Genomic DNA, 13,261 nt, shown 5'->3' with positions numbered 1-13,261 from the left:
TAATGAGGTCATGCACATGTTTGGCTTGGGTTTATCACATTGTTTATTTGGAATGCCGCACACTGCACTTTGCAAGATCACCATCTTCGAAAGTGCAATGAGCAGTGGTTCATTGTGTTAATCCAGGTGGTGCATCGAAGTCTTTCTGAATTATGTTACGCATTTGTGTTTTGTAATGCGTTAATCATAATGTTTATGACTCAGTTATGCACTGTAGTTACGAAGTGACACACCGGGGCTGCACATTTCATTTAATTAAATACAGGGACACATTTTCGAACCTCTTGGGAAGTCGGAGAGAGACTACTGCACGCGCACTCTGCTGCTAGAGAGAAACGACGTCACTATCGGTCTAGCCAATGGCCCACCACACCTTCACTGCGAGATAATAATGACATCATGATCTTGTCTTAACCCCATCCCTCTCTGTGTCCCTTCCCTGCAATAATACGCAGATAAATGTATGTTGGAAATGCATAAGCATTTCTATGTCTACCCAACAAGAAATGTCTCCGTCCATCATGCAAGACGAATGCAATGGCTCACACCCCCTTAAACAATGGCTCATACCCCTACACTATGGTTTTTGGGATCGGACCATGAGTGTTTCACATAGGCATATACAGCTTCACTGTAAAAAGAATGAACACCTTTCTGCTAGAGACCGAGACAATCATGAGGTGTATTAACAAGTTTATTGAACATGCCGGGTAAATGCTGTTTGACAAGCAATAAATCGAATTTACACAAAAAGCAGAGGCAAGATCTGATGTGTGTCAATACAGATCCCAACAGGAAACGCATCCATCTCTGAAGGTGTAACAGCAACCATGCTGACACAAGATTCTCCCAGTGTATTTGCATCTACAGCATCCATAATTTCTCTAGGCAGCCGATCTCGACAGAATGCTAGCTTCTTCCTCTACAATGCACTCTCCACATCTGAGCGTGCATTGCAGAGGAAGAATCTAGCATTCTGTGCAGATCGGCTGCCTAGAGAAATTACGGAAGCTGTAGATCTAGAAACGCTGCGTTACTCTTGTCATCACGGCCTCCGTTAGAAATGGATGCATTTCCTGTCAGGAAACGCACATGAATTTTTGCTTCTCCTTTTTGTGTATGTTCAGTCTATTGCTTGTCAGCGAGCATTAACTCGGTGTGTACATTAAACTTTTGATTGTTAGATCATCTCGGTTTTCTTGTTTTTCCTATGTGTTCTCTGGTGCCATTTGCAGCCAGGCTATTCGTTTTTTTTTCTTTAGACTGCAACAAGTCACTTTAATGGCCGTCATGATACGTTATAAAGTCTTTTATTTGGCCAATGTAGCAAGAACGTACAGTGTGAAGCAGTAAGAACAGGTTATGCTAACTTCTAATTAAAAGGTTTATTGTGAAAATGCAATGATATATAAAGGTTACCACAAAGTAGTACAACAATAAAACCTGATAAAGACTAGTGCTTGATGAAACCAAACATAAAAGCAGGAAAGGGATAAAATACATATAGATATACAAGTCCAGGGAAAAAAAAACATTGTGATCACCAAGTGTGCATGCGGCTACCTTCCAGGAAACTCACTTTTTTCCCAATGGCATGGAACTGGAAGAATGTGCTTGCATAAGCAAGCTGTCAGTCTGTCTATTGGAATAACAACAGTGTTTCTTGAAAGGTGCTGGCATGCAGGATTGGCAATTGTAATGATTTTTTCCTGCACTTGGAATTTTTCTCTATTTTCTTTCTGTAGCATTTTTATTTATGTTTGGCTGCGTCAAGCACCAATTTTTATCTATCTTTCAAAGATGTCTTTCTTTTTCTGGGGAAAACTCGGGGAAGGCAGGAGATGGAAATTCAAGACGATGAGCAACATGAGAACAAGGTGAAAGTAGGAGCCAACGTTTCCAAACGTGGACCTTGAGGAAGACAAGTCCACTAGTAGAGACGTTGGCTCCTGCTTTCACCTTGTTCTCGTTTTGCTCATCGTCCTTTTTTTTCTGGTAATTTGTATAACTCGCCACATTCTTACAAATGAACGTCAGTTGAAAGTTAGTCCTCATCCATATCTAGTGTCATCCTGTTGATACTGCTTCATGCTATGCACTCTTGCAACATTTGTGTGCGTGTGTGTGCACACGTGTGGATTTGGATGTGAGATCGGGCCCTTGGGCAGAGGTATCATTCTTCTCCTGTACAGCCTTATGAATTCATTAATCATAGTGCAACAGAAATGCAATGGACAGGAACGAAGTGAACACACAGAGCGCTTCATTCTTGTCTGTTGTCTATCTGTTGCACTTTAGTTAATAATGAATACACACAAACTCATCTAGTTTTCAGTTATTATGTCAGGCTTATAAGCCCGCTTGTGTCCTGGAATATTTGCATGGCTATGTATCCTGTAGTTTAATTACTGGCCATGTGCTTGCAAGTCACGTGTCAATCTCCTGATTTTCCTGACAATCTTGTGTGATGTGCAGGCCCAGACAGTTTCTGGTGAATCCATGCAGGGTGTTGTGAAAGGTGTAATCTGCACTAAAAGTACTGCTTTAATTGCGTTCAGTTCAGCTTTTCTAGGTGTAGGATGACCTGGAATGGTACTCACTTATATGGGGTTTAGTTTTATGTAGTGTCATACTACTGTTACACTGCTATTGCCAGATCAGTGTACTATATGTGCCTTATGTTTGCTTGCATCTTCATGATTAGCAACCTCCTCTGTGTGTTTGGCAGTTGCATATAGTCTCCTGGCCTAATTGTTTACCCCCATATTCCACGGTATGGGCCTGTTGTGTTTCAAGTTCAGGTACTCCCGAGGTTGTGTTTCTGAAGGGAGGGATAGTCGTCTTTGCATCTCATATGCTAGCTGGCATAGTATCTTGGTACGAGGTTCTGAGCTCTTGAGACAAAGAATTTGTGCTGCAGGCAGCAATTCTACTCTGTCTAGGTGCTTGTTCGTTAGCTCTTTCTCATAGAGGTCTTCAAGCATGGTACAGTTGGAAAGACCTGTTATTACTACCCGATGCCTGTATTCGATGAGTTGTCTTTTTTGTGTGCTGCAGGTAATTCATACCGTACCATACCTTGGACACAAGCAAAGCATCTGCGATTTTCTATAGTATCCACTCGTCCACCCCCATTATTTCGAGATTATTCTTTTCACCAGGTGTGGAAGTTGCGTCCACGCATTGCATAATTGTTTCACCCACATGTTGGCTCTGCCGTCATGGGCTTACACTAGCTGAGGATTTGTGGATGTTGACTTGCGGGCATATTTGTCCAGCTATGTGGATCACAATGTGCAATCTGGGGTAGTTCTTGATTCTAGCCTTTCTTTTTTTCCGACGTCGATATGAGCTGACTTATCAGAAAGCGAGAGGCCAGACTGGCCAAGAAAGTCTGCAGTGTTGTTGAGGGCTTGTTGCATCATTCTTGATTTCTGTATAAAATAGCTTTCACATAGACTGTAATACGCCATAGGCTGTAGTGTTTCTTGTAGTGTGCCCGTGTTGTTGGTGTGTGTGGGCCAAATGTACCTCCAACTCTGACCTGGAATTTTCTGTCTTGCAGAAAGTTACTGTTTAAGTGCTCTACCAGAAATGTTTTTGCTCATCGTTCCTCTTATTAGAGCAGCATAAGGTACTGCTGTTAAAAGCCTCTTCATTCTTTCATAAGCGGTATTACACAATGTCCTGCGATAAAGTTTCTGCTGCTTATGGCCCACTCATAACTGCCAGAAGGGACAACTCTTGAAAAAGGTTTTCTTTGTGCTATGTGTGCGATGTAGTATGAGCATTCATGCCTTGACATTTATACATCTGTAGAACCAGCTTCCTGACACAGTACTTGCTATACCTGATCATGCTTATTTGTGCAGTGGTGTTGAACAATACATATTGATGCAATGAATATTTACACACTCGAATTATCACGAAAGATGGTTGTTTTACAATTCTGCCCTTTGCTTTCTATTGGTGTTAGATTTTGCATAAGCATGCTCCCCTATGCAGTAGTATTTTGAAGTGTAAGGGTTCAATAAAAGGTGATGAACTAAATCTAAGTGCAAGAGCTTTTTTTCTCACCTACGACTCCCATCGAAATGCGACTTCCATGGCTGGCATATCAATCCCTTGCCTTGAGTTAGCAGCAGAATGCTATAGCCACAGTGGCAGGTGAACAAATTGAAGAACAATATTTCTGTCTATAATTTTTTTTCTTGCCTGTATGTAAGTAAAGTTTGGAATAAGTTTGTCATTGCAAAAAAGCCCAGTATGTGGTCTTTTATTGAATAAACCACATATTGTGTATAGTTGAAATGCAGAAATTTGTTCTAAAATCCTCAGGTGATATATGTTCTTGCAAGTAGCATGGTATTTCATTACTTATAAAGATAGTAATCGCAGCGGATATCGTTATATGGTTTTACACACTAATATATGTGATCACAAACTTATTAGAAACTTACTAGAAACATGTAAGGCATGAATGATTCTGCACACTTGATCAGCTGTGAACGTGCAAGAACTGCTTGTACCGGCTGACTACACAGCACAGCTCGATTTTCTTTTGTTCAGCGTGTCGTTTTATACTATTTTATCCCCACAAAAACAGGCTGTTTGCCTGCTTTTCGCATTGTTGCACGAGTTCTACATAATTGTGCAGGAGGGTACGTTGTCACTGTGCTACTATAGCAAGCAATTTACTTAATATACTAGTTGTACAGTTAGTTACCTTGCAGAGCAAGTGTTCATACAGATGCCGTAAGGATACAAAGTCCGCAACATAGTCAATGTTTATTGATTTTTGTGCATGAAAAAAAAATTTCTCCAGAGTAGAGGTGCAACTTAACGTGCATGTAATATTTTATTCAAGCCACGGATTTAATGCTATCGTAGCAAATTCATTACGATAGCCTACACTTTTGCTCTGTCAAATTTAATAAGAGGCAAGATAAGCTTTCAAGATGCATCGGGAAATTCGTGATTGAAAACCGACAAGAAAACGCAACTGAACGGTACCGCGTTCAGCGCAACGTTGAAACTTCGGGTACTTTGCTGTCTTGTCATTTGCCCTTGCCGAGGTTGAAATAATTCAAGCTGCTCCGTAAGCGCGATTTTTGCAAGGTACTCAACAAAAGAAAATTGTGACAACCTCGTCGTCTGCTGGGGATCGAACACCTCCTAGCACTGACAACTCGCAAAGGCGTACGAAGCAAACGTGAAAATGCACTTCATTTGCTGTGTAGCGTGTCAACGAACGCATAGAAATCGGAGAATGCAATGTGCGGTACAAGTTTTTTATTCTCCCTTCGCATACGTACCGAATTCGACGATCCACGTCTCCGCGCATTGCACTTGTCGTGCGAGGCGCCTTTTTTCCAAAACAAACCGGCGAAATAGCTCTGTTGACAGCTCTCCGCGCAATTTCGACGGAAAATTGCAGCGATCGGTGCGACGGTGCGACTGTGCGACCAACCGGTTGGTCGCAGCCGAAAATCGGGGGGTCGGCACTGCGACTGCGATTTTCATCGCAAACGACGGAAATCGCACTTCCGGTGCGACGAAAATCGCATCATGTGAAACAGGCTTAAGACAATGGGCTACGGCGCAGCGACTACTCGCCCCGCATCGGACGCGGTGAGCGTCGAGCAACGCAGCGTTCGGCGCGGCAACGAAATGTGCGCCTGAGCAAGCGACGCACGCCTGAGCCTTAGAAACAGCTCGTTTCTAAGGCAACACCGCATTCACTAGACGCGCTTTTGTATCGCTTTGAAGCATCGAACTCGTGGCTCAGTAAATAAAGAAAAAAAAAGAACTCGTGGCTCAGTGGTAGCGTCTCCGTCTCACACTCCGGAGATCCTGGTTCGATTCCCACCCAGCCCATCTTGCAAGTTGTTTTTTATTCATGAAGTGCCTGCTGGGATTTATCGCTCACGGCCTACGCCGCCGACGCCGACGACACCGGCTTTTCTGCGACACGAGCTCCTTAACGCTGTCGCGTTAAAACGGCCCATGGTCAAGCAACAGCGCGGACTCACCAATGCTGGAGGCCCGTGCCAGCGAGGAGCATAACGAGTCGAGGCTGCTGTTCTTACGTCCTATGGCGACGCCTAGCTCCGCTTGGAGCAGCAGACGCTGCGCCCACGGAGGCTTGCGCATGGGCGGCACGAACGTGTTCACAGTGGCCAGAGTCGCAGACTCGCCTGCAGGGGATTCCGCCGCGGAGATGGTGGCAACGGTGACGTTCTCGGGCGTCGCTTCGCTCCTGCGTCGCCACCCCGCGTCGCGAAATGAGTGACTGAGTGAGTGAGTGAGAGTGGGCTAGCGAGAATTGTTAAATTTCACCGCCCTTGGAAACCTCATTAAACTGCAAACTTCTTGCTTCGTTGTGCTTACAAAGCTAGGGAATAGTTCAGTGACCAGACGGACAGAAAAAAAGGAAGGAAAATGAAAGATAGGCAAGGCACACACACACAAAAAAAAAGGAAACACAAAGAGTAAAGGAGAGCGATGAAATCTAGAGGACGAGCCAGAACGCTGCATCTCGCAATCGCACGCCTAAACAGTTGCAATTAGGCTTGCAATAGAGACTGTGATCCATGTTTGAACATGTCAGGTGATGCATTTGGCGCCCTGTATGTGCCTTTTTTGCTCTGGGTTTTGTTTTACAGCGTGAGCTGTTATGGGCTCAATCCTATAGCCTTTTGAGTCGGTGATCTTGTCCGCCGCCACCGCCGCCGGTGTCCGTCGGAGCTATCGCTAGGAGTAGGAAAAAAATTCCCAGTTGCCGCCGTTATGGAAGCCGCGCCCTTAGCATGTGAGTCAGCTTCACTACCACTGCGCCACGCCAGCGCGTGCTAGCTGCTGTGGAAACATGATCTATGCAGGCGTCCTAGCATGCGAGGAATCACGCGAATGTGACATGCATGCCGCGTAGCGTCGATACGTGCAAACTTTGCATTGCAGTTGCATTGTATTCTGCCAGGTGTCACGACATGCAGCGGTTGCATAGTAACGTGCCACGTGTCAAGGGATGTGACTCGTGCGCCGCGTAGCCTCAATACCCCTGTTTACTCTTAGGCACACGTTATGGCGCCTCTTCGCAAGGTACGAACCGCTGCCGAAGAAGCGAGTGGCTGCAACCAGGCAACGTCGAGCTCAGTGGACCGCTGCGCAGAGAGCAGCGCAAGCCGCAGTTTGCCGTTCGACGCCGGCCAGAGGGTTCAGATCGTGCTCGTGAAAACGACGCCAAGATTCTTCACCGAGAATACGCTGAAGCTTACGCTGTGAATGTGCTTGACAGTGCCACACAGAACAAGGCCTTGAGAAAGGCCTGACGACCAGGGGTGCCATACAGGAAAGTCCCAGTGTGGCAAAGTTCGCGATCCCCGAGAGCTCTAGCGACGCCCTCTGATGAATGCGCATGTAAATTCGGGTGAGAGAGATAAAACTGAACCCTCGACACGTTTCCAGTTTCGTTGGCTTATCTATAGATTCACTTTTCGGATCGTCATTTGGGCGTTACTTCACGGGCAGCCGAAAAGTTAGTCACGTGGTCAAACCGTCGATGCATTATCTCATTAGTTTATCCTTCCACCATGTGCATATTACCTGTGCAAAGAAGTTATCGAGAAAAAAACTAACTTTATCACTCAACGTATTCGAAACAAAAGTAAGGATCGGCGTGAGAATGCGCCCCGACTGCACTGTTCGCATTCGGCGGTGCATGGACAAATAATATGTCCGAAATAGGCGACACGCCTGTGACGCGCCTCAGAAAGGTGTGGCAAGCGGCTGGCGCCGAGTGTGTAGATAGATAGCTAGACGGTGTCGTTACTGGTATATTACGGTGATAGCTATAGGCACCGCTGGCGCGTATCATTGTCCAGTCTTTCGAGTTTGAAACGACGAAGAGGCATGCGCAGGGTTCACACAGGTTGTTGACATATGCGGCTTTATCTCGACATTTTATCGACTGCTGCTTTCACGCATCCCGGCACTATCTTTGTTCAGTGACTGACCTAGAGAAAACTCAGTCGAGCGAAATACAAAGGCAACCCTGCACACCACCCTAGAAGCCAAATTTGCAAAGCTTTTTGCTCGTAAGTTCTCTTTGCCGATGGATGGCAGCCTTCGCTAATGATATGCCCAGCACTAGGACCGGCTGAAAAAATTGTCTCACGACAAATTATACCCTATAAGCTTTCGTGAATATGGGTCAAGATGAATTTGGGCGTACCAGTGCTCAGGTCTCTTCAAACAGGTCCGATTCAGCAGGTCTGAAAATTCAGCCTTCGGTCTGAAAAAAAAAAATATATATATTTTAAAGTCTGTTTTATTTTTCGACTAAGGTAACCTCTTGGATTGTATTATAACGAATGCGCTTAGTAATGTGGCTGGATTGGTTGCAAAAATTGAGTGAAAGCTTGCCAGGAGCCATCGGCTCCCATAGGTTAGAATGCTACTTCTGGATTCTGACGAGCTATGCAGGCAATGCTGTTTGGCTTCCATTTCACGCGTCTACGAGAGTTTGGAAAACCAACAAGTGTTCCAGACCCTGTCACGTAGGAATTTGGTCATGAGAAAGCATTCGTGAACACGTGAAATGGATATATCAACTTCACTCGGGGGAGTTGCGAAAGGCTCGGGTGCCAGTGTGGTGGCGTGGGCCATTCGTGCATATTTATTTAATCACTCCTTTTAGACAGAAAACATACGTTACACACATATAAAACAATTGAAGTTATACGTAATCCCGTAGCTTATCGCAAGACATACCAAAGCCATATCAGCTACTTAGATCGTACGGGTACGCGAGCTAAAGTTAGTCCTTTATGACTCTTGACAAGGCAGACGCCCTATAGACCTCGAGACCTGGTGGCGTAAACCTGCTGTTATTAAATAGTACGGCATATACCGCAGCCTTACTTCTGAATTAACATAAGTGCGAAGCTGTCTACAGAGCCAGCTGGAATTCCGTATCACTTACGCGGGCGTCTGCTTGAAGTCGACGATGGACAGCCGTCTGTTGGTCTGCCGCTGCTGAAGCCCCTTGCTGGCCGAAGACAGTGACGAACGCCCCGTGGAACTACCGCCGGAGGCCTGTCCACTATGCTCCTTGGTGGGTTTGCGAGCTGTCGCGGAGTTTTCTGCGGGGTTCGGCACTCCGCTGCAGTAATAAAGGGTTTCTTGGCAAACAGCCGTGTGTAGGAAACGATAATATCGCTCCAGCTTTCGTTGCGGCTTCCAAACGCCGCGAGTAAAAAACGAAGGAGAGGACAGACTGCACGAGGATAGAGCTGAATGTTACGTTTTGTTTATATTATGTAGGGTAAGCGGTGTTCGAATCATCGCGATCGCTATCAACCTAAGTTCACAACAGGAAATCGAGACCTTGCCCAAAGAACTTCACAACACCAGCCTGATTCCAGTTGATCACAACTGCCAGTTTACTTATCACACCACTCCATTTGACTGATGTAACGGTGCCAATTATGTTTTCATTATCCGTGGCTCTCTATAGCGTTAGTCTCATGGACTAGCAGTTGGTTGATCTGCGCGCGGCGTTACCTGTGGAGCTCTACTAGTGCATTTTGATCTCAACTGAAAATTTATCTAAAGCTCCGAAAAAATATCACAGTTACAAGAATCGCTAATCTAATTATTTACAGCTCGTTAATCATACCGCTCTGGAAGCTAACTGCAACAGTTAAAAAAATGAAATAAAAAAAGGATAAGGGCTCGGTCTAGGGCGGCCAAAGTGTCGTACCCGAAAAAAGCGTAAAGAAAATTTTTCTGTTTACCGCTTAATGGTTATCATCATCAGTTAAACAGTGTGCACATGCTGTATACAATCGAGGCAGTGATCATCAGCGCCAGTGACATCTGAGAACATCGTTATATTCAAATCTCGGTGAAAAAGTTGATTTAATTCTGGATAGGAGATAGTGCAACGTGATGTGTATTGCGGAATGTAGCTCCACTGGACACAGTACATGGACACAATTATTGTGTGATATAGGACAAAAATGTGGCCACGGTCTTCACACTAAGATCTAGCAGGGAGATTAGTACAAGGATTTGGGTGATCTAAAAACAGACACCAAAAAGTAAGCAAGCAAGTGTGAGTGAGTGAGTGAGTGAGTGAGTGAGTGAGTGAGTGAGTGAGTGAGTGAGTGAGTGAGTGAGTGAGTGAGTGAGTGAGTGAGCGAGTGACAGCACTGGCTGTCGGACTCACAAACTCACTGACTCTCGCATTTACATACACATACCATTTCGTTCGCTTCATCACAGACTTGCACTGGCTCCTTCACTATAAGGTCTTTCATGATTTACTCAATAACTAGCTCGCTCACAAGAGCCGTGGTTGCTTAGCGCCTTTGGCGTTGCTCTTCTAAATCCGAGCTCGCGGGATCAAGTCCCAGCCGCGGCGGCCGCACTTCATTGGGGGCCGAAATGCAAAAACGCCCATGTACTGTGCATTGGGGGCACGTTATAGAACCCAAGGGGGTCAAAATTGACCTGGCGCCCGCCACTACAGCGGGCGTCATCATCAGATCGTGGTTTTACCACGTAAAGCCCCAGAATTTGTTTAATTTTATATTTTGCTGCGTCGCACTGATTCTCTTACTCGCTGCCTGATCCACTCACTAATAACTCACCCTGGCGACGACTCGCGAATGAGTCACATGCATACTCAGACAACAGCGACAATCCTAACAGCCGTAACCCCACTATGAACTCACTGCATTGCTCTAGTCGACTCGTTGACCGGCACACCAACGGCGCGGCGTACGGAGGCCGCGATGGCGTCCTGGCCCTGGGGCCGGGAGATGGCTGCGTCCTGCAGTGTCGGCTTCACCGTGTTACCCATCAGCATCGCTGCCCATGCCGTCAAGCCTTCGGGCGAATGGTCGCGGTGAGACAGCGCTCTGGGTACCGAAATTTGCTTGAGCACCTGCATGCCCGCCACGAGGGAGGTAAGGCATTGAGAGTTTATCCGACGGTAGAAATGACTGAAGCAAGGTTTGAGTACGGGCTAGTTGGTATAGCTGGTAGCTGGTAGTTGGTATAGTTGATACCATGGTAGAAATGAGCGCGTTTAGAAGACAGCGGCGCTTGGCGATTCTGAAGCTCAGTGAAATCTTAGGTTTGCCGAAAACCGGTCTCGACGGGGATGCTTACGGCCACGGAATAACGGACGCCAACAAAATTATATGTTAAAAGAACGGAAAAGATGTTTGGGTTCCTGCACGGAATCCCTGTTCGCTGGTTACGGGCGACGTTTGCCCGCAATATAAATCTAAATACGGACACAGAAAGCGAGTGTAATCAGTCAGTAGTACGCCGTCATTGCGATTGAGTGACTGAGCAGTCGTTTGAGTGTCTCATAATTCTACGTACTATATGAAGGCGTGCCATCTGGTTGCGCTAAGTGCCGATGATGCGTGCGGCAACCAATATTAAGGCGAGAAACTTGAGCGTGCTTAGCAATACCATTTCAGCCGTACATTTTCTTTCTTGACATCGTATAGCAGTGCTGTTTAAGTCTTGTAGTAAAATCACCGGTTTACCCTAATGTATATACACTTGATGCAGCCAGTGCACCGGACCCGGTATACACCACACCCGGAAATTTATTCTTTGGTAATGCTTCTTCCCATGCTTCGTTTTTTTTCGCTGACACGTGCGCTACGTGCACGTTGCGCATGCGTAGCCTTTTTCAATGCCTAATTCACACGGCTTACGTAAATTCAGCCATTAGGATTCGGAGAGATGTCTCTTTTAACAACGTTTCATGATAGTTCTTGAATGCCCACTTCGCAGCCTTATTCAATAAGGCGTATAGCTCCACAGTTCGCTTCAAACAAAAGTAATGATAAAGTTGGCTTGATTTGTATATGTAAGCTAATATAAAATGCCGTGTACCATTTGTCTCAGCAGATGTACATATTTTGTAACCTTGGCCAGCTACCACATTATATATATATATATATGTATAATGTCACCATTCTGCAAGTTCTTAAAACTGGTAGTTAAAGTATGACAACACCGCCTTTGACGTCAGCCAGTCTGTCTGAGGCACTTTAGGTACCCTGATTAATCTATTTCTTTTTCATCGCTCAGGTGAACTAATGTAACCTGCGTACGTATCCGTCAGCTGCATTGTCAGCGAGGCTGCTCGATCTTGGCGCCATTTTCCGGCTGTCGTCGGCCATCGAGGAGGAAGGCCGCGGATCCGGGCGAACCTCGCTGGCTGTGGCCTCGGTCGGTGTAGCAAGGCTGCCCTTGCGTCGACGATGGCGTGGTACCCGCTGCTCGATCCTTGCCATGGCCTGAGTACCGAAACACTTCAGAAATGCGCGCTATTCGTGACGTGGGCAAGACTTCGCGAGTGCGCTATGAGACCACGGAAACATGAGCAAACGTATATACGCCCGAATAAAAAAAAAAGAAGAATTGCGTGGAGAGGGGGACGCTATGGACAATGTTTTGGCGAAGGAAACTGTGTATTGATCACTTACTGTCTTTATAAATATTTCTTCACAAGCGCTTCACAAGGTTTGAGACATATTCAACATTCATGTGAGGAACCAGCGCTGGAGTTCTGAACTCGGGTGCTTCGATGTCCTCCTCGCCCGCCGCTAGGGTGAGGAGGATATCGAGGCATCGAGTTACTCTATAGGCTCTCTTTAACGAGCCTATCATATACAATAGCTGTAATTCGAATCAACACACGGTGCCTCCTTGCGGACATCACGGGCATCCTTTCATACAAGCCGAGGAAAATGGCGAGCAGCGCTATGGCAGGGGACGTGCAACAGCCGTCAAAAAATTGTCCGCACACCATCGATGATGATTGTCAATGTAAGCGAATAGCCCGGTCGAACCAACCACCAAAAGAAAGAAAGCACGAGAAACAGAGAGGGAGCGAGAGAGCGAACGAGGAAACGTCAAATACGTTAAAACTCGAAACTGCGACTGACGTGCCCGTTGACCGCTCTTTCTGAGGCGCCGTCTTCGTCATCGTCAATATATCGCGGACGTCGTCGTCAGCAGGCCTCGTCATCCTCCTCTTCATCCTCGCTGCGCGGCATTGAGAAACAAAACTTAGCCCGCCAACACGACCACAAGAGAATAACCTCATTTCCCTGCGGCAATAGATGGTGTCAAAATCCTCGCTCCATGTGACGTCTGAGTAACAGAATGAGGTCTCAAAAGCCATTCTGTTGCTAACTGCATCCGCCTGAAGTGATTGCGGAGCTCG

General features: G+C 46.2%; 1 protein-coding gene across 8 annotated transcripts in view; it reads right to left on the bottom strand.

Annotated features, from left to right (window-relative positions):
• LOC135904703 (uncharacterized) overlaps positions 1-13,261 on the bottom strand; it is a 54,690-nt gene that overhangs the window by 26,691 nt on the left and 14,738 nt on the right. For 7 of the 8 annotated variants that reach the window (XM_070533077.1, XM_070533081.1, XM_070533084.1 and 4 more), the window contains exons 7-11: positions 12,144-12,329; positions 10,740-10,951; positions 8,984-9,163; positions 8,234-8,293; positions 6,033-6,259 (exon numbers count right to left, since the gene is read on the bottom strand). In XM_070533077.1, coding sequence (XP_070389178.1) covers positions 6,033-6,259; positions 8,234-8,293; positions 8,984-9,163; positions 10,740-10,951; positions 12,144-12,329 — 865 coding nt within the window. The remainder of the gene's footprint in view (positions 1-6,032; positions 6,260-8,233; positions 8,294-8,983; positions 9,164-10,739; positions 10,952-12,143; positions 12,330-13,261) is intronic. The other variant, XM_070533080.1, reaches the window with a different exon arrangement.

Source organism: Dermacentor albipictus, chromosome 2 (assembly GCF_038994185.2).
Source record: "Dermacentor albipictus isolate Rhodes 1998 colony chromosome 2, USDA_Dalb.pri_finalv2, whole genome shotgun sequence".
NCBI lineage: Eukaryota > Metazoa > Arthropoda > Arachnida > Ixodida > Ixodidae > Dermacentor > Dermacentor albipictus.
This window is presented reverse-complemented; position numbering and strand designations above follow the sequence as displayed.